At 51.7% G+C, this 19,775-nt stretch overlaps 5 protein-coding genes across 5 annotated transcripts; 3 read left to right on the forward strand and 2 right to left on the reverse strand.

Annotated features, from left to right (window-relative positions):
* Positions 1–144: 144 nt before the first annotated feature.
* Positions 145–2,278, forward strand: ASPSYDRAFT_164168 (tRNA modification protein MTO1; the record flags this gene model as incomplete). The annotated part of the gene is made up of 2 exons (XM_040843233.1): positions 145–251; positions 310–2,278. The coding sequence occupies 2 exons, from the start codon at positions 145–147 to the stop codon at positions 2,276–2,278; spliced, it is 2,076 nt and encodes a 691-aa protein (XP_040696465.1).
* An 8,840-nt stretch (positions 2,279–11,118) lies between these two features.
* On the forward strand, positions 11,119–13,013 carry ASPSYDRAFT_62711 (camp independent regulatory protein; the record flags this gene model as incomplete). Its single annotated transcript, XM_040850158.1, has 2 exons — positions 11,119–12,454; positions 12,916–13,013. The coding sequence occupies 2 exons, from the start codon at positions 11,119–11,121 to the stop codon at positions 13,011–13,013; spliced, it is 1,434 nt and encodes a 477-aa protein (XP_040696466.1).
* A 1,535-nt stretch (positions 13,014–14,548) lies between these two features.
* ASPSYDRAFT_51798 (uncharacterized protein) lies at positions 14,549–15,348 on the reverse strand. The gene has a single exon (XM_040848361.1). It carries the CDS (start codon positions 15,196–15,198, stop codon positions 14,830–14,832), a length of 369 nt encoding a protein of 122 aa, XP_040696467.1. The 5' UTR covers positions 15,199–15,348; the 3' UTR covers positions 14,549–14,829.
* ASPSYDRAFT_1165820 (uncharacterized protein) lies at positions 15,107–16,259 on the reverse strand (the record flags this gene model as incomplete). The annotated part of the gene is made up of 1 exon (XM_040840175.1): positions 15,107–16,259. The coding sequence occupies one exon, from the start codon at positions 16,257–16,259 to the stop codon at positions 15,192–15,194; it is 1,068 nt and encodes a 355-aa protein (XP_040696468.1). The 3' UTR covers positions 15,107–15,191.
* Positions 16,260–17,818: 1,559 nt separating this feature from the next.
* Positions 17,819–18,892, forward strand: ASPSYDRAFT_51800 (cardiolipin synthase). The gene is made up of 3 exons (XM_040848362.1): positions 17,819–17,918; positions 17,968–18,232; positions 18,570–18,892. Exons 1-3 carry the CDS (start codon positions 17,855–17,857, stop codon positions 18,697–18,699), a joined length of 459 nt encoding a protein of 152 aa, XP_040696469.1. The 5' UTR covers positions 17,819–17,854; the 3' UTR covers positions 18,700–18,892.
* The last annotated feature ends 883 nt before the right edge of the window (positions 18,893–19,775 follow it).

Here is a 19,775-nt window from a genome sequence, read left to right on the forward strand (position 1 = left end):
GTATGCCATTTTAGGTTTCTCACCGCCTCGGCATTAACACACGTGATGCGATATGTCAGCTGAATTTTAGAGATAACTAAACTTGGGAGATTGTAGCTCCTCAAGCAGAACTGGAATTGCCTGCCATCGAACTTTTGTGTCATAATGGCTTTCCGGGAACGCTCAGGCGCAATTTTTCGATGGGGAATTAGACCTCGGTCTCGGACCATAGGTGGATTTCGCGGTTTGGCTTCGGTTGCTGATTCTACGCGGTATGAGATATCTTTCAGAATCAATCGACAACTTGCTGACTACTTTTTGTATCGGTAGACCTTACGATGTGGTCGTTATCGGAGGCGGCCACGCCGGGTCAGAAGCGTGTGCTGCGGCGGCTCGCTCAGGCGCTCGTACGGCGCTAATCACACCCTCGCTTTCCAACATCGGAGTATGCTCGTGTAATCCAAGTTTTGGAGGAATCGGCAAGGGCACAATGATTCGGGAGGTGGATGCTATGGATGGAGTCGCGGGTCGGATTGTTGACAAGGCTGGAATTATGTTCAAAGTCCTCAACCGATCCAAGGGTCAAGCCGTATGGGGCCCTCGGGCGCAGATTGACCGGGATCTATACAAGAACTACATGCGTGAAGAACTCCTCTCGACCGAAGGGCTGAGTATCTTGGAGGGCAAGGTGGCGGACATTGTGGTTTCGAAAGATGACATTGCGGCTGGCCCTGCTGCGCCAGCCGGCAAGATTGTTGGGGTTCGATTGGAATCAGGCGAGGTGATACCGACCAATCGAGTGGTGATTACAACGGGGACTTTTCTAGGAGGCGAAATTCATATCGGGCTCAAAGTCTTCCCATCTGGCCGGATCGGCGAAGCCGCGACCTTCGGCCTCAGCAAATCGCTTCGGGAAGCTGGGTTCCAGCTAGGTCGGTTGAAGACAGGAACCCCCCCTCGGTTGGACAAGAAGACGATAGACTTCTCAGCGCTGGAGGTGCAGAAAGGAGATTCACCACCGCTGCCATTTTCATATCTAAATGATCGGGTCCAGGTAGACGAAGAAGCCCAACTTACCTGCTGGTTGACACATACCAACAACGACTCGCATGATGTCGTCCGCGCCAATCTGGATAAATCAGTGCATATCCGCGAGACCGTAAAAGGCCCGAGATATTGCCCCTCTCTGGAGTCCAAGGTCATCCGTTTTAAGGAAAAGCCGCAGCATCTGATTTGGTTGGAGCCGGAAGGCTTCGCGCCGAACGAGGTCATCTATCCCAATGGAATTTCTATGACTATTCCCGAGGAGGCTCAGTTTGAGTTGTTGAGGACGATTCGTGGGTTGGAAAACGTCCATATGCTCCAGCCAGGCTACGGTGTGGAATATGATTATATCGACCCTCGCAATTTGTGGCCAACGCTTGAGACAAAATTGATCAGCGGACTCTATCTCGCTGGACAGATCAACGGAACGACAGGCTACGAAGAAGCCGCCGGACAGGGGATAATTGCGGGTGCCAACGCTGGTTTGTCTGCCCAGGGACGGAAGCCTCTTACGCTCACGCGCTCCGACGGCTATATCGGAATTATGATCGACGACCTCATCACCAAGGGTGTATCAGAGCCGTACCGCATGTTCACTGCACGTAGCGAGTTCCGTATGTCAGCGCGAGCTGACAACGCAGACCTACGTCTTACGCGCCTGGCACACCAGGCGGGCATCGTGAAGGAAAAGAGGTGGAGTCATTTCAGCGACACGGAAGCTCAGATCAACGAATTACATACTCTTCTCTCCAACACCAAACTGTCAGCAACGGCTTGGAGCAGGAAAGGTCTGAAAGTTCGACTTGACGGTACCATCCGGTCTGGTCTGGACCTCCTCTGCAGCGACCAAACCGACCTTGATGAATTGATCCCGCATATAGAGGCTCCACCAGGCATCGCATACACTGCCTCGTCATTCGCCCCTGAAATCCGCTCCAGAGTCGCTGTCGAGGGCCGATATGCTCCCTACGTGATGAGACAACAGCGAGCGGCGCTCAGATCGCGGCAGGACGAAAACGTCCTCCTACCACCCGACCTAGACTACAGCGTCGTCCATGGGATCAGCGCGGAAGAACGACAGGCTCTGGAGCGAGTTCGGCCCGCTAACATCGGCATGGCCCGGCGCATCGAGGGCGTGACTCCAGCCGGCGTTCTGCTCCTTCTCCTTCACCTCCGGAAAAACGGGAACTTAACCAGGAAGGTCCTCACGGAGACGTCGGACCTGGAGAAGACACCAAACGATATCTCGACCTAAAAAAAGAGTTCTGCACCTTCAATTGCGAAGCAGAGCCGTAGAGTGTACGATATGAAACGCATTAACCATTCACCATCATCCTTGATATTGGATTCAGCGACAAGGCGCAATAGCGGCAGTTTGGAGTTATATAGACAGCATTTCCTATTTCCTTCTCGTTGTATACTATCTGGACATACCTATTTCTACTGACTTTCGGCTTCTCATGTACATTACCTACTATTACCAACTTCCGCCAGTCACAATAAACAAATACAATTACAACCCCTAACTTCGTAGCTGGTACTTAGTAGCCCCTCACCCATCCATCCTCCCCGGACAACTACATGCAAACTACCGCTCACATACCTCAACAGTGACCATCAGTAACATCACCAAACGGTCTCCGACCCTCCCCACTGATCCAACAGCAAAAAAACCGGGAAAACCAGTTACACAGTCCTGTGCACCTCCGCGGCGGCGGAAATTCGTCACCAAGATGGTCATTGGACACTAGGACGTAACTGCGTGCTACACGCTACGTCATGGAGGTAAACAAAAGTGCGTACTGCGTAGGGAGGCGGAAGCTGTACGTTGCGAGACCTGCATGCCGCGCGAAGGAGGCTTGTTTCAGTTGTCGGGTGTTGACTGTTGATTTGGCATTTGCATTGCTTTTTCTTTGTTGTTGGGTGGAGATGCTTCGTCGGCAAACGGATACTTGCTTCCAGGCTTCTCTTTGGGAAAAAAAAAAAAAAGAAAAAACACCAGTTTGTGGCTGCTGAGAACTGGAACTTGACCGCTTGATTCGATTGAGCGATTACCTAGTGCTGTTCTTGGAGGGTGTGACCGGGATAGGTAGAGGTGCCAGGGCAGCAGCTCGGGTTTCATTCCACTTTTGGGTCGCGAAGTGAATAAGGTAGTGACTCCGTATAGATCCACGGCAAAGGGACACTCATGCAAGGAGTTGTCTGTTATCTGGAGTTGCACGGATGACGACGGAGTGGTGTGTCGAGATGGAGAACCCCTTTATCACATGGACGCAAACTTCCTGCCTACCGGTATATGTTCATTGATTAGAGAATCGTCTGTCACTGTCGACAGGCTGCCCCCATTGCTCTGAGAGTCAGGTCTGCAGGCTGGGTAACCTGTTCTGGGAGAATTGATCCAGGAGATGACTATTGGATTGATAATTGGGATACACCTTCCAACTTGGCGAGCGCTGTGATCAGCAACTGCAATATTGACTAGTTTATAGATTTGGTAAGATTCAAGTAAGCCATCCGGGTCTTAGCTGATATTGGTGTTTTATTACAGCCAAGCAGCCTCCCGGTTTAGCGGTCAATAAATAATCGGGTAACCGCATGCCTGGATGTGCTGATGATTGCGATTCACAGCCGGCTTGGTTTGGAATTAATCTAATTGACTTTTGTTAGAGATCTTGTAATATGGATCGACGGGGGTAGTTCATCATGCTTTCCCAGGTTCAGCCGGAGAGGAGCTCTATCTCGTTCTGATATCCCGGAAATTGCTGCTCAAGGAAGTGATTCCGGACGGTACGACTCCTGCAGGCAGGATTGTTACTATTCACATGGAAGCGGTTGAATCCCAACGGTATCACAGCGGGTGCAGGGCCTCCAGGCAGGTGGCTGAGAGGTGGGAACGATCGTCTACGGATGCTGACTGAGTGACTGACAGTTCAATGTGGGGTGAGCTCGGGTCGGTTGCCTTGCTGGAGGAGTTCATCCGAGAAGCCAGAAGGCTGTTGAGACAGGCAGAGCGATTGTTTAGCATGGGGATCATCCGATCATTCGAGGAACAGTAGCAGAGACCTCTGTGAATTGAGTCGCACGACTGACCCTCAGTCCTAACATTTTGACAGTCTAACATGTGCCCGGCCTCTTGTTGAAAGCTGTGGTGATCTGTGCTCAGCACTAGTCGCGACAGGAACTAATTGGGCTTGGGAGGAAGCGCTGCTGCACCACACCTCCACGACGAGATGGGCACTTTTTGTGTCCCCGCATGAATGCTTAGCATAATCGTCAGCAAAAGGCAGGAGACTATTGGGGGCGGCAGCGTCTGGCCGGTCACCAGAAGGAGAGATGGCTGCGAAATCCGCAATGAGTACTGTCAGACTATCTCAACCCAAATGATTCGCTGGGGGGTGGATAACTTCCGAGACAGATCATTGATGGGGACCACCTTCTCGTTCGGAGGATGCAGATCAAACCGAGTGTGTACTGGTTAGTGGGCGTGGCAGTGGAGATGAGTGAGTGGTGACTGGTGAGTGGTGATTGTGACTGCTCTGGTGATCTGGGTCCGGACTCCAGAGGCCAGATCATGAATCTGAAGAGCGACAAAACTAAGACACGAGCGTGTGGAGAAGCGCAGGAAGAGGAGCTCATGCAGGCTCGCGGAGTCGGAAACCTATCAGGAGCATGAAGCAGCGGCCCTCGCTGTTGCTGCACAAGAGCTGCCGCTTTTGCCAAGCCGCCGCGTTTCCAGCGTCCCCGGCCTTCTGTTTCGCTGTTTATCCTCAGCTGTCAATAATGCCCCAGCACTCCAATGGGAACCTGCCGATGCGAAATTAATTGCAGCCGTCCAATCGGGCAGGAATTAATACCCTGGAGGCCAGGGTCCGTTTTATCTTTTTGAGGGACTTCATCTTTGAAACTGCATCACAATGCTTCTGGGTGCCTCCTACTCAAATCAGCCACCTGCATTGGGGGACGCAAACGACCTGTGCCCTGCATGAAGTGATCAAGCCTGGGATGGGTTTCATCATCCCCCTCCTCAGCTCATTGGGAATGGGTGGTGAATGGTGAGTTCTTTTCCTGGCAACCGTTGCCGTGTCTCGAAATTATGACCACCGATCCAAGACCAAGCCTGCAAGCGAGTTCGTGCCCTCCAGCTCAACCCGTCCCGTGGCCGTGTGCGATCTCCAGCGTCTCCATCGATTTGTTCTGGCCTTTTTGGTCTCATCAGTTGGCGTGACACCGTCACTTGTTCGAGCAGTTCAGCTCGATCCAATCCGAGATCTGTCAGCCTCGTCGCGCTTTCAAGTTTCTGCTCTCGGGACAGACGGCGTCAGAAACAGCGCCATCGCCAACGCCACATTATCGTCTCTTCTCATTTTCTTTCGTCGGAGTCGCCCCTCGAAGAGAAGGTAAGACCTGGCTTGACAGCGACCGAGCCCAGTCAGTGTGTTTGGTCTGTTGCGGGAAAACCTCCTCAATCACATCCTGCGCCACGTCCGCCAACGCTTCCCAAAAAGCAAGCCAATCATCCGTCACAACCTGGAATTGTCCAGTCAGGAAGGAGCTTGAAGAAAATAAATTTAAAAAGGCTGTCAAACAAGGAAAACGGCGGAATGCAGCTCCTTGGTTCTCGCCTCTGGCCCAGGTAGACGGTTCAGTATCTGTGGCGTCGCCAGCGTATTCGGGCAGGGCAAATCATCACTTGTCCATCCTCATTAGCCAATCCACCGACAGGACACGAAGCCCTCAGCATGGAGACCAATAACAAGCGCTCCTTGACGAAGTGATGGAATGCGACCATTTGCCCACCTGCTCCTTCCTTGGTAACAAAGCAGACGCGCTTCTCCCGAGCGGGCCCAATCATAGAGCGCATCACGGCTCCAACTGACCAAATCCAATATTCTCCTTCGATTGCGCCTCGCCCGTAGACTACACAACCAGATGCAGACTAGTACTACTTCATTGCAAGTGGGGATAGCTGCCTCAGTAGTGAGCAATTACCAGCCATGAATTTACCTCTCAATCTCGGAAGCAGCACAATCCACGGCGTCATGAGTCACGGACTCACGAGTTGCCCAGGGGTCCACGAGGCAGAGTGGAATATTACCTCCCCAGTGGTTCATGCTTCTTCTCACCTCGCTCACAAGGCATGCGAGATTGGACAGCGCATGCGTTTGACAACATAAGATGTATCGCAATTTTACTCACACAACTGCATGCCATCTACACTTAGTACAACCAGAACCCGAGGGGACCGGACCCATGTCCCAGCAGTCACATTCCCAACCGATGAGTTCTCATCGCAGCACCATGCAATTTACCCCGTCTTTGCGTTTCCTTCTTGGTAGGCGTCTGCTTGTCCAGTTCAAGGATTCGGATCGTTCATGGGTAAGAATTGAAAAGCAGGCTATATGAATGCGACCCAATTAAGCGCCCACTTGACCCATTTCCCCAGACAAAGGCGTTCTTAACTTCTATATGACAGGATTGAGTTTCGACAAGCATGCGCCAACTGTGATCGTCTAGAGTTCGTCCGCGTCGTCGGGACTCATCAAATGTCCGCTGTCACTACTAGTCTTCTCTATCTACTATCCTCAATGCCCAGAAGTATTCCCGGGTTTGTGAGTAAGGGTTTTCGCCCGGAAACACTTCACTCAATCATCAAGTCGAGATAACCCCCTTTGAGGTCTGCCGCCGTCATTTCCCAGGGCCTTGATCTCTCGCTGGATCTACGGGGGATCTCCCGCGAAAGTTTTGTGAACGTCCAATATAAGCTCAAGAAATGGGCCCTGAATCCTGATGATGTCCCGAGGATTCGCTGTCCAAGCAACTCTAATCCCCAAACCCCTGGCCTCTCGGACGCCCATTGTTCGTGTGGAACCTCTCCAGTAGAACTTAAAAGCCACTTGATATCTTCTTTGTGGGGAGATGTCTCTCGTGAGAGCTGGACAGGTCAATTTCTCACCCTGTCCGAGTCTCCTTGGGAGAGCCTGAGGGCTCGCTTAGAGCAGGCGATCGGCATCAGACCAAGGCAGGGACCTCCCAGTTTCGCCTCTGCTACCCACCATCCAAATTTGGAGGCCTCCCGAATGTGCCCGACAGGATTAATTACTAAGTAGACGAATCAATGACGGTCCCAACAGTTCCGATTTCTTCCAATAAAGATCCGTCTTGATCTGCTTGGACTTGGGATAAGCGGCGCAGATCATAGATGCCGGGCTTCCCGAGAAAAGAATGGGAAGGCAGTCGTAGTGGACACGAAGAGGATCGGCTTCGATCCAAATTTGCAGGCTCCTAGTACTGAGGCTACTAGTCTTGGAGATGCGCACAGTCCCCTTGCTAATATTCTCTGGGTTGGTTGGGCAGCTGGTCGCGAGGCACTGCCAGACCCCGTACTCGTCACAGTTGCCGTGTCATCACCAGTCATCGACTCATCACCCTCTGGCCAGTATTCTGGAGGCCCTCGAAGACAACGCGACAAGCCACAATCATGAGATCTGCTGATACACAAAAAAAGTCGTTCGTTGCTCCTTCTTTGTATTCATCATGGGCAGAACCAGGTTGAGAGCAGGTCAGGTATCTGGGAATTCCACTGGCTTCCACAAAGCTCGGATCGCCTTTACCAATTTGGGACGTTACGAAATGATCTCGGACGAGCTTTGTCGGGCAAGCCGTTTTGAATTCTTATTTGGTGTGGAAGGTGTTAAGGATGCGAATTGCGAAACGATTCCTAGTTTCTCCAGATCCCAAGTGACGTCCAAAACCTGCAGCCCAATTCTTTTGCCGAGATCTGGACGCCTTGACTATCCGGCGAGTTCCTATCACAAGACACCAGGAATGAGAGATTTACGAGGCCGTGATATCATGTGTGTACTGGATGCATCCTGTAATGTGTGTGCGCGTGTGTATACCTGGGGTGCTGCGCATCATTGCCAGGAACTTAGCAATTTCAGCGGTGTCTCGTCTTGGTGCAGGAGCCGGATCCTTCCTCCATGCGATAACGTTGGCGAGTGGAGGCAGTGCAGCAGGAGATTTGAATGAGGCAATATTCAGACGACCGGGGATAGGGTCATTGTCGCAAGACTAACGCGCACAGTCTGCTAGTCTACCCAGGCTCCTCCGCCCCTAAGCGCACTAAGGAGGACTAGCGCGGCCCAGAAGACTCGATGACCAGTGCACATCATCTCATCCTTTACTCCGCCAGGGACATTGGCTTCATTGGCAGTTGCCAGGCAATGATCCACCTGGACTCAACCCCTCAAATCTGCCAGCCTGGAGAGGCTCCATATCGCCGCCTCCATGTTTTCAGAACCACATTTGCGAGAGTAATAGAAGTGACAGGGAACATTGAGAGAAAGGCGAGGGAAAACAATTCCGCGGCTGGAACGTGAAACTTACCAGGAGCAATGAATCTCCGACGCGATAGTGATGATGATGGGCGATTGATGAAAGATTTTGGAAAGGGAGATATGAGAAGCTTGGCTCTGAAGTCCGGCGACTGGCGAGTCTGACGACCGTAGGGGGCAAGTGAGCTCCTCGGCCTCCAGCCACTGGCAGCTAGGCAGTCAAGCGCTCGACGCTTGCAAGCAGCGCCGCAGCAGCTGGCTCAGCAGTGATGCTCGTCTGTAAGGAAGGGATCCTCTTCCAAGCCATCCAGTCGTCCTTGGGCGTGATCCGCTCGACCCCTCCTTCCCAACCACAGTCGGCGCGGGCAGTTGACCATCACTCCACCTGGTCGCGTCCCTGGGCTGGTTGGCGACTATCCATGGTAGGACTGGGGCGATGACCGCGACGACTAAGGTAGGTTATTGCTCGAGCCTCCAATAATCGACATCATCTCTTCCAGGGCCGCGTCTCTGGAGTAATGCAATCTATCTGGCGATGGTCTTAGTCGCCGGGGCTGGTACTGAGCAGATCCCGACCAAGCCAGTATTAATCGGTGGCAGATCACGGAACAATACGAGGCAGAAGAGTCGGAGTAGAGAACGTCATCTCTGATGGAGGGGATGGTGGTGGTGAGCACTGAGAACCCAGCAGAAAAACGGGGTTCCTGCTTCTCCTTCCCCGCCGACGGCCAGCACAGTCAAGCTCCTGTGCCTTGCCAACGATCCGGCCATAATTCTTCATTAATCCTCCCAGCCCGGTGGTTTCGGCTGATTTTGCCCATTCTCATTTGAGATTGGGTTTATAGCCCTGCCGCTGTCAACAGTCAACAGTCAACTTCATTACCAGTGATTGATTGTCTAGTTTCTCCCAGTCCAGCTCCGCTCGACTGTCAGTGTCAGACTCAATTGTCATATGAATCCACCGTCCAGAGGCCGTGGAGTTGCCTGCACATCGCCAGCTGGATCCGCGGGCATTTCCTAGAGGCGATCCACCGTCGGTGCTCCTGCTCCTTGGGATCACTAGTTGCATCCAGCCTCCACCTGCGCTCTCAACTCGCCAGCCAACTCTGGGTCGCCCCGCCTCTCGTCCTCGTCCTCATCAACAGTCTCGGTCTCAGTCTCAACATTCGACGACAGAGAGGGAGAGAGAGGAGAGACACTGCGCAAGAGCTTGGTCTGCACTGCTGCAGGCTGTTTCTGAACCCGCACTACCGCGTTTCCGGCTTAGCTTGCCCTCGCAAGTCTGCCACTCATCAGCATCACTATTATCATTTCTCAAAATTATTATTAAATTATTATTTTCGTTTTTGTTTCATATTACTATCCTCGCTCTGATCACCTTCTTGGTTGCACTTCGTAGGCCCAAAAATATTATTATTGAAAAAAGGGAAAAATTAATAAAAGAGGAAATAAAAAAAAGGAAAAAAGAAAAAGGGAAAAAAAAGGATTTCCTTTCCTCTGGAGCCTGCAAGCTGGGCGGGCCAATCTCGAGATTTTGTAATAATCACTTGGATCATAGTATCAGGGCCTTAAAAGTATTGCTGCTCGCCCTTCTCTTGCTCTCCCTTAATAATAATAGTAATAATATTCTGGTCTGCCACAATGTGCTGCTCACTGATTCACTGACTCCCTCCCTCATTCCTTCCTCGACAGTGTCAGCGCACCGATCAGGTCACGGTGACGGTTACGACGGCGACAGACTGACCATCGTCCTGCGATCATCTTTTCTCCTGGCCAGTCCCTTATCTGCCATTATTCTTCATAACGGTTTTGCGTTAAGGTTTTTTGCAGCAGTGATTTAACTTCTTCCTGACAGCAGCTTCAGGCAGGGAATTGCCGGCAGGTTCATTTGGCAACTTTGGTTCATCTCTCCCAAGCTCTGGGCAGGGTGTCTTCGATCCCGATCAGAGACCGTGGAACCCAGCGAGCCAGAGAAGCTCCATCAAGCCATCCGACCCAGATCCCCCAGCTGGAATTGGGGCCAGATTCATCGCTCCATTGCGACCATTCGCTGCGCTGCGTTTTATTTGAAGGAAGACGACCAGGCCGGGTCCGTGCTTGCTGTCGATCTGGGTCTCGCAACTCTGGATTCTGGTAGCCGGAAACTCAGTAGTCTGGAGGGGGAAAGCTGTTTAAACACTGGCGCTATCCACCCTGTCTTCCTATGGTACGCCTGCTGAACCTGTGAACTTCCTGGACCTGTCATTCTTGCTACCTTCGATCCCGGAGGCTAATCCCTCCCTCCTGTGCGGCCATTCCACCCCTCTTTCTTGTCCCTTGTACGAGTGAGCGCTGAGGTTATTATTTTGCCTCCCCCGTTCCTCGCCCGATCTGTCCCCGCCGCCGCCGCCTACCTACCTTGCCAGCCCGGAACTATTTACTCTGTGCCCTTGCGTCTTCTCTGCGCGCCCTCTCTTTCTCTCTATCTAAACCTCCCGGTCACCAGTCGAAGGAAGTCTGCTCGAGCTCCCAAGAGAACCGTCCAACCTACTCTCAGGGCCCTTTACTGCGGCAGCGACACTCCTTTCAATCATACTCTATTTATCAGCTTCAAGCTTATATATACTCTTATCGTTTTCGCTCTTCCGTGACAGCCACAAACCTCTTGGAAACTTTGATCGTGGTTTAACTCACTCTGGAGATTCTTCTGCCACTAGTTTCCCCGTTCTACAGAGTTTAGGCACAAGATACGAGCGGAGAACAAATACAATACTCAGGAACAATGGTCAATGGTACTTCGACCGTGTTGGAGCCGACCTTCACGGGGTACGTCGCGACGACTCAGGATGCTCTGATTCTCTTCGAAGCATGCTTGGCCGGGGTGCTGCACCATGTGCCGCGTCGACCGCACGATCGAGAGCGCAGCCATCTGGTGCGCAGTGGGAGCGTGTTCATCTACGAGGAGCATTCGTCAGGAATCAAGCGATGGACAGACGGTGTAACGTGGAGTCCCAGTCGTATCCTGGGTAATTTCCTGGTCTACCGCGAGCTGGAGAAGCCGTTCCCTCCAGGCGAGAAGAAGCGGGCGATGAAGAAGACAACCAGGCGCCCTATTCCGACAGGGAGACCTGGGGAGCCATACCCGCGACAGGAAACAAACGGCGGCAGCTACTCTCCGTCACCAACGGCCGGCGGTTTTGGAGAGCGGTCTCATCAAACGGACGTCGAGAGAGCCCTGGTCGGTTCGTTGGTAGATTCCTACGGCTTCAAGGATATGGGTCTGGTAAAGAAGACGATGAGCGTAACCGTCTCTGGCATTACTCACCACCTTGTTTCGTACTATAGCGTGGACGATGTGATGCGATCTCACCTGGCGCCACCATCAGCGGTCGAATCACTCAAGTTTATTCGACCCCGAGCAGAGCTGACCCAGAAACAAAGCTTCCGAGCCCCAATCGATGAGCTTGAGCCCGTGGGAATCGAAAACCCGGGCGATCCAAATCATTCATTCTTTTATCGTCCGCAGATTATGGCACCAGCGTCATACCCAATGCCAACTCCCCATACGGACTTCTATATGCACGCGAACCCCTACGCATCGGTAACCCATCCTTCACAGGCGACTCCAGTTCCCGGGTTCCCTCTTACTGGTCCGGGTCCCACCCAGCAGGCTTACCTCCCTACACCAACAGCCCCGTCGCATATCCCTCAACCACAAAAGCAAGAGGACTATTCCCAGTTCCGCGCCCCTGCCTCGTATGGCAATAATTTCGATCCGCTCAGTCACGGCGCCGGTGCACTGCCTTCCTCTATCCCGGCCAGCATTCCGACTCTCCCAGGAGTCATCAACGAACGGGCACGGTCTCAGTCGGACCAGAGTCAATCGGCCTATCGGAATTCTTCGATTTCCTCGCGGAGTGTTGCCACCGACGCAACCTCTCCAATGGACCCATCGACACCGGCCACGTATTCACGGGGCTCAAGCTTTAGCCTAGCAGGTCAGCTAGATGGGTCGACTCACTCACCCTTGGAACACCGTGGGATGAGCTTTGACGCCAGCATTCCCCGTCGAGAATCGCACCCCATTTCGGCGGCCCAGTATTATCCTGGAAGCGAGCGTCACCAATACTACATGAATGCTCCGGTGCCTGCCACCCACGCGAACTACCCCGTCACGACATGGGCAACGGCGGCTTCTGCTCAGCCGCAGATATGACATGATCGATTGATTGATTGATTGGTTTCAACCGCTTAATTTGCATGGTCCCAGGTTGTTTTTTTTTCCATTCCCCCTTCTTACATTCTAATCGCCCTCCCCCCCCGTTTTCGTTTTGTTTTGATTCCTTTCCTTTGTCATCCGCACCCGTGATTCCCCATTCCATTGTCTTTATAAGGGCGGCAGTTTGGGAAATAGACCCTGCATACACTATGAATTATCTATCCTGATGATACACTGCTTTCTCTTAAGAGAATGACGGCGGTATAATTTGGTGAAGTTTACTACGACGATACGACGAGTTCCAAAACAGTTTGTTCAGCCTTTTTTTCTCTTTCTTTTCTACTCATTGTCCTGTCATAGGGAAGGGGTTATTGAGCATTTTGTCTTCGTTCTTTGACTTTGATGTGTTTACGAGCAATGAGTCGGTTCGGACGGCACGGTTTAGGGCGGTTATCTGATCTCTTTTGCTTGAGCTCTTAGCGGAGCATATTCTTACTGTTTGCTATTCCGATTTGATATTGATATGCTAAGAGCATTAAAGCTGTATGGCATCATTCAGTACTGACTGAATAGCATGACTACTATCTAATTTACTTTTCTTATGGAGCCCGGTAGTTGTTCAAGACTGGAGTATCAAATTGGAGTATTTATTCTATCCCGGGACTACTGTTCCATTGCCTTCTTTGGTAGTTAGCAGGCGATTCTGCAGTCTCCATGCATGTAAGAGAGCCAAACCTGTTCTCCTCTCTATTAGTAACAGCCTTGTTCCCCGATGCAAGGGGTAAAGTATACGATAATACGATCCTGATGTGCAGTCGCCTCTCCTCTCACTCTACAGCCTGCTGACTCGACTATACCGTCAGATTGAGATTGTCGCGACTATGGATGGATGCATCTCAGTTATCTATCGTCGGCCCATTATTGTACTATCCGTATACGGGTCATCATCTGTCAACCACGGATACCATTAACCACTCCCTCACTTAACTTCAACTTCCACTTTGGTGGTTGTGCTGAGGCTTGGAAGCGTCCATGACCCGGGCTCGGTTAAGATTCCAACACATCGTCTCTAGCCTCTAGGTACCTCTCGCTACTTCCCTCCTTACTGGAGTACCAAGGAATAGCCATCTATCTATTGATCTGTTTGAGATCAATCAACCTCCAGCTATCAGAAGCCCATCCCTTTGCAATGTCATTCTTCGCCACATGCTAATACTACGTCGTAATACCCCATATTTTCCACTCACGGTATGTCGGTTAGGGTTTAACACGCGTGGCAAGCAGGAGAAATGCCCGGGCAGAGGTGCACTTGTGCACGGCTCTGGCTCGCTCGCTCGCTCGCGTGTTTTGTTTGGACTCCCTGCACCCCTGCGAGGGGTTCCTCCTTTGTCCTTGGCTATCCAAGTATCTACCTACAGATGACAGAAATAGTTGGCCTTGCCTTGGTCTACTCTCAGGCCTGGGTCTGGTTACGACCTAGATAGCGACTAGGGACTTGGGACTTACGTGGACTATGGAGTCCGTACTGACAAGTGCGCATTGCATTGCAGTGTGTTGCGTGGTTTTGTCTCTCGTGCTGGTATGTCAGTCTAACTAGTTAGCCGGTTAGTCAGTACGTAGTCGTAAGTAGTGACGGAGCGGCATGTAAGGAGATGATGGGACGGGACAGTGGTAGAGGTACTCCGTACGTACTACTCCCCCTTGTGGCAGGTGCGCTGGATGCTTCTACTGGACGCTTCTGGATGGCTGTGCAGGTCTGCAGGGTTGATCAGGTATGGATGATGGGACGGGGATAGGGATAGGGAGAGGGATGGGGATGGGGGTGGGTTGGGTGGAACTGGAGGCATGCAGTTGCACTCACCCCGCTATCTACTTACTACAAGTGGTGATTGAGGGCTGGTGACTGGTGGATGGCGAGGCCTGCAATGTATGTACCTTGCTTTATACCTTGGGGATGGATGTATTCAGAATGTGTTATGTGTGCCATTATGTCCCCATATCCCACCTTGCGTGTCGGTGATAACTCCAGCCAATCACGGATATTGGTATGATTTGAAATAAATTCGGGCATTTTTGCACGTTCTTTGCACGTTTTTGGGTTGTACAAGATATAATTTCTAGACGAGGGGTATTAAATACGTAATTTCTGGAGTAAATCATAACGTTCAATGCTCATTGGCCATGCTAGTCAATGTACAGATGGTAGATATCAGGATCTTTGGCCCACGAGAACGGCCGACCTTGACATTACGCATTCTGTCTCTCTCCCTCTCTCTACTGAGACTGGTAATATTCACGCCACGGCTTACTGCGTTGGGTACTGCTGCGGCGGTTACTGCTGCTGCTGTTGATGCTTTCTTTGCCGGTACCGTAACCCTTATAGCTTCTTTTGTGTGCAGTTGCCGTCACATCCGCATTCTCATCGGCTGCTTGGAAGTCGAATCGGACTCTTCCGCGTGGCAATGAGTTTTGAGGCTCTCTCGGCCATAGTCCGTCTTGGGGCCATGGCATGTGTGGTTGGAATGGGTTCGGGTTTGGGTTTGGGTTCAGATTTGGATTTGGATTTGGGAGTGGTAATGGCATTTGCCCATCCGTTTGGTCTTGCGTACCTCCGCCGGCAGCAATCTTAACCTTGGTCAGCATTGCAGATGTATATGTATGTCTCGGGGGGGGGTATCCTTCATGGGTGTCAAGCCCGCACTTACCATGGTCCTCTTCCCAGACAAAGACGCATACTCGTCGAAGCCAGCCACCAGAGTCGCGAAATTAAATCCCCTCCTCGAATACGATGAAGAAGAGGTTCTGATGGACCCTCCAAACCGCTGCCCGACACTTGTTCTGAAATCCACCCCCCGTTTCCTCCTAACGGCGCGATACCTCCGTAACAGTGCCAGCCACCAGCCGGGGTAAGACCCAAACCAGCTCTGCAGAATGGGATCAATATCCAGTACAAACTGGACGCGACTCTCGGGTGCCGGTTTTGCGATGAGCATCGCGAACGTGAATTCACGGGGTAGTCCCGAGCGCTGCAGTGTATTCTCCTCGAGTGTCCAGACGATTTGGCTTGCTGCGGCACCGTCTAATGTGCGAACCGACCCTTGTATGCGCATCATTTCGTATCTGCTGAATCGTCCGTTGAGGCCCGCGGCTGGGGAGAGGGATGCGATGAGCGGGAGCTGCGCGATGCCGAGGGTGCCTGCAAGGCTGTAACTCCATTGGAGGGTCTCGGGGGAGACGGAGCCGTAAAGCAGGTGCGGTGCATGCATTAAGAAACGCGGATGATTCGTTCGGTGTTGTCGCGACCTAGAGCTGCTGGAACTTTGTCTGTTGGTGGTGTAGCTGTGGGTGGGATGGTGGAGGGAGGCCCGAATGGTTGCTGCTTTGAAGCGGTGGCTGAGGGTGTCCGGGGAGTGGAAGACGAAGTTAACGGCAAGGAAGTCGACATGGTCGATATCTCGGTCTGAAACGGCGTCTGTCGAATAGTAGCCGTGCTGGAGGCGTTGGACGTGCGCTGTTATATAGGCATTGCCTGGAAGTCGACGCTCATAGATGCAGGGTCTGTTTATGTTGAGCCGGTGGTCAGGGATGTTTGGATCGGAGGCTGCGGTTCGCTCTTTGGGTTTGTTTCCCGTGTCTGGTCCTGGCTGTTGTGGTGGTACCTCTCTGGAGGTTATAATCGGGGCTGTGAGATGGTTCAGCACCATGATTATAGTTTGGGTGGTTACAAGATGGGCGGGCCATGGATATTAGAGCCGTTGAGGTGGAAGAAATACCGCCAGGGATTTGGCCTGAAGAGAGTTGAGCACATTGTGTTAGGCTGTGCCACCATGCTTATCTTCTGACGGACAACGCTTCCAGGAGACATGATGAATACTCTTGTCAGGTGAGCTGCGGCGTCAGATGAGGATAGCACCTGTAGGCCTCCAACATGGGACTATGAGTAACCAAGCATCTGCCTTTGGGAAAGCTGCTGGGTTGTGACTTTTCCAGTTTTGATACTTTATCCACTATGACGACAGTACTGTGGGTGATGTTTTGGTAGATGCTCCAGGGAGATGTGTTGTGAACTTGTGCTGCGGTAAATATATAGAGCATTCGCCTACCTTGGTGATCACCATGATCATGTCACAGCAGTACAGCATCACACATGAGATACAACACATCAAGCAGCTGTACAGAAGCATTCTAGCAGTTATTCTTAAATATATTCTTGTTCAGTGACTGTCAACCTCGTGAATGCCCGAAAGGGAAAGTGTCACATGACAGGAACAACTATTGTCCGGTCCGACGTGCCGAGCCTGGCGCTTCTAAGTTCATCAGCTTTGACATTTGTATAGATTCATTTTCCTGCGTATATTCACCAATTTAACATTGTCGCTCCTTTTGCGTTTAGCGAATTGTTTATCCTCAGCCGTTCAGCTAGTGGATAACTGGACGTTGATCGCTCCTGCATCCTTATTACGTCGATTTCAGCGTCCACGTGAGCTCTGTTTGCTGGTCTGGAAAAGCGTAGTTCGCAGTAGGAGTGGCCCCAGACATCCATTCTTACATAGGATCCAGGTGACTGTCTGGACTATATGAAACCGAGTGTTCTTTCATAGTCTCCACACCTGGATGTGAGCCAGGTTGAGGAGAGAACTCGCTGGACCCCATAAGCAATTGTTTGCTCTATCAGCTTGAAATCGGCAATACTGCGATTCGGCAATATGGCAGCACACTGTCCACTCACACTCCGTGTATCGAGACTATGCTCTCGGTTGCCGGTGTCTCATCGAATGGGCCCAAGCACCACCGCATCCAGCTGGAAAGTGCTGTATAGCAGGGGACCTAGCCAGTGGTCTTCCCGAGCATCAATGTTCACGCTGGCTACGGGCTTGCAGAAGAGACCTGGAACTGCCTCAGCCGAAATTTTCCAGCAATGGATGCCAAGGTTCAGGCTGCAACAACGGGGCGCTGCGAAGAAGTCAACCGATCCAGACAAGCCGCAAGAGTCTGTCCCCATTATTTGAGTTGCAGCATAAGTGGCTTGGTCCTGACGTTGTATAGATCTCCCGCAAAGAAATCACCTATTCTCTCGCGGATTCCGCTGCCGACAACTCATGAGAACATCTACACTGTTCCCAACATCCTCACCTTCTCGCGGCTGATTGCTGCTCCGCTAGTTGGCTACTTCCTGGTGTACGACTACCACGCCACAGCTTTGGCTCTCTTTGCATACGCAGGCGTCACGGATCTCGTTGATGGGTATATCGCTCGACGATATAACCTGCAGACAGTTGTCGGGACTATTATCGACCCAATGGCTGATAAATTGCTGATGACGATTGGTGTTGCTTGTCTTGCAGTCAACGGGTCAATACCTGGTAAGTTCCGTCCAACGCATTGAGAATCAAAAAGCCCTGACCTGCGTAGTGTGGCTTGCCGTGATTATCCTCGGTCGGGACGTTGGCCTCGCCCTCTCTGCCATTTACTACCGATGGATATCATTACCGCCACCCAAGACCATGGCGCGGTATTGGGACTTTTCTCTCCCGTCTGCGGAGGTGAAGCCGACTGGCATTTCCAAAGCCAACACAGCGCTGCAGCTACTCCTTGTCGGGAGCGCCATGGCCCTCCCTGTGCTTCCTGCGGCATACATTGATGCCTGGAATCTCAATGAAACAATGACAGCATTCCAGTAAGTTGTCCACGCATTTTCCTCTTGCATTTGCATGTTATTAGCATTTTGTCCTGGGTGGAATGGGAAGCCCTAGCGGGATAAAAGGTGTGTTCAGTAAGAATCTGTTACATACGACCACAGGGTGTGGAAAACAGGGCTTCCCGTCCGCTCAGCCGTACTTAAGCCACACGCCGGCTGGTTAGTAGTATGGTGGGTGACCACATGCGAATCCCAGCTGTTGTATGTTCCTTTTTCTTTTTTATTTTTATTCTTATTTTCCTCTTTCTTTTTTTCCCTTTCTTTTCTCTTTTTTCTTTTCAGCACTTTATTCGAGTTGCAAAACTAACCCAGCTAGGTATCTCGTCGCTGCGACCACAATCTGGTCGGGCCTGAGCTACGTTTTCTCCAAAGACGCAGTCAAGATTCTTTCAAAAGAGGAGGTCCAGAAACGCATCGCTCGCGCGGCAGGAAAGAAAAACCCTTGAATTGGCTGCCTTGAATAATGGGCTGATTCGCTGTACATTAGTAGTCCAACGTGTATAGAGTAGAGCGGAGCATATCATTGGAAAGCACTTAATAGCGCGCATAGTGCATAGTGCATGCTGCATACTGCATCGTATTTATCGATCTATCTAATTTTGCCTCCTGGGCCATCATATGCACCCATATACGCCGTTAGCGAGCCAATCTCGAGCAGGGTAAAATATCCGCTCCTTCTCGACTTGGCTGGCAGACCGCAGACCGACAGAATGCATCGGAGCCACGAGTCATACTTGTAGTCGAGCGCAACATGGCGGTGAAGGCGAAAAGTAAGCAGCACATGATAGATAGATGATCCCATTAGCAGTCACGTTCGCCAACTCCGCGGCTCGATTCGACAGCCATTCCGAGAAGAAGACTCTAGTAATTCTTTGGGCGCCTGAAACTCCGATCCTGATACCTGGGTGGCGGACTGGTATCTACTTCATCCACACTCTACTTGTCCGCCGTAAAATAGTTTCCGCCGCAGAGTGCGGGTACCATTACCACTAGTAGTTAGTGCGACCCGTCCTTCTCGAGTCAACCTTCGGAATACGTATGATATAGTTAGATAGACGTGGAGATCAGGTTCAAGGCCCGGGCGGTAATGCTCCGTACAGCACGAGCCAGGCGGTTGATGGAAAGTAGGTTCATGTTAGGGAATGATTTGGGGTGGCCGGTAAAATGAGGTGATGGAGTCGCCGCTCTGAGACTGGATCAGCCCGCGGGGGCAGCGTCGAGGCAACAAAACACATATGCAGGCAGCTGTCGAAATGCCAGAGGGGACCAGGATCCACTGGACCTGCGATCAGCCCGTTATCACTGACCAGAAACTTACAGACCAATTGACAGTTGGCGACGTTCGTGACCAGTTCGTTGTGATGACTTCGTATGCTGTGCTGAGTACTGCGGGCTCCGAGTTTGGAAGGCGCTTCGGTTGGTCAGCGCGGAGAGAAGCGGAGGAAAGATGGATCGCCTTGGCGTAAGCGGCAGGGAAAAGGGCGTGAGTAGGTTGCGATCAGTCTGTGGAAAAGCATGTTTG

The sequence above is a fragment of the Aspergillus sydowii genome (assembly GCF_001890705.1).
Source record: "Aspergillus sydowii CBS 593.65 unplaced genomic scaffold ASPSYscaffold_19, whole genome shotgun sequence".
Lineage (NCBI taxonomy): Eukaryota > Fungi > Ascomycota > Eurotiomycetes > Eurotiales > Aspergillaceae > Aspergillus > Aspergillus sydowii.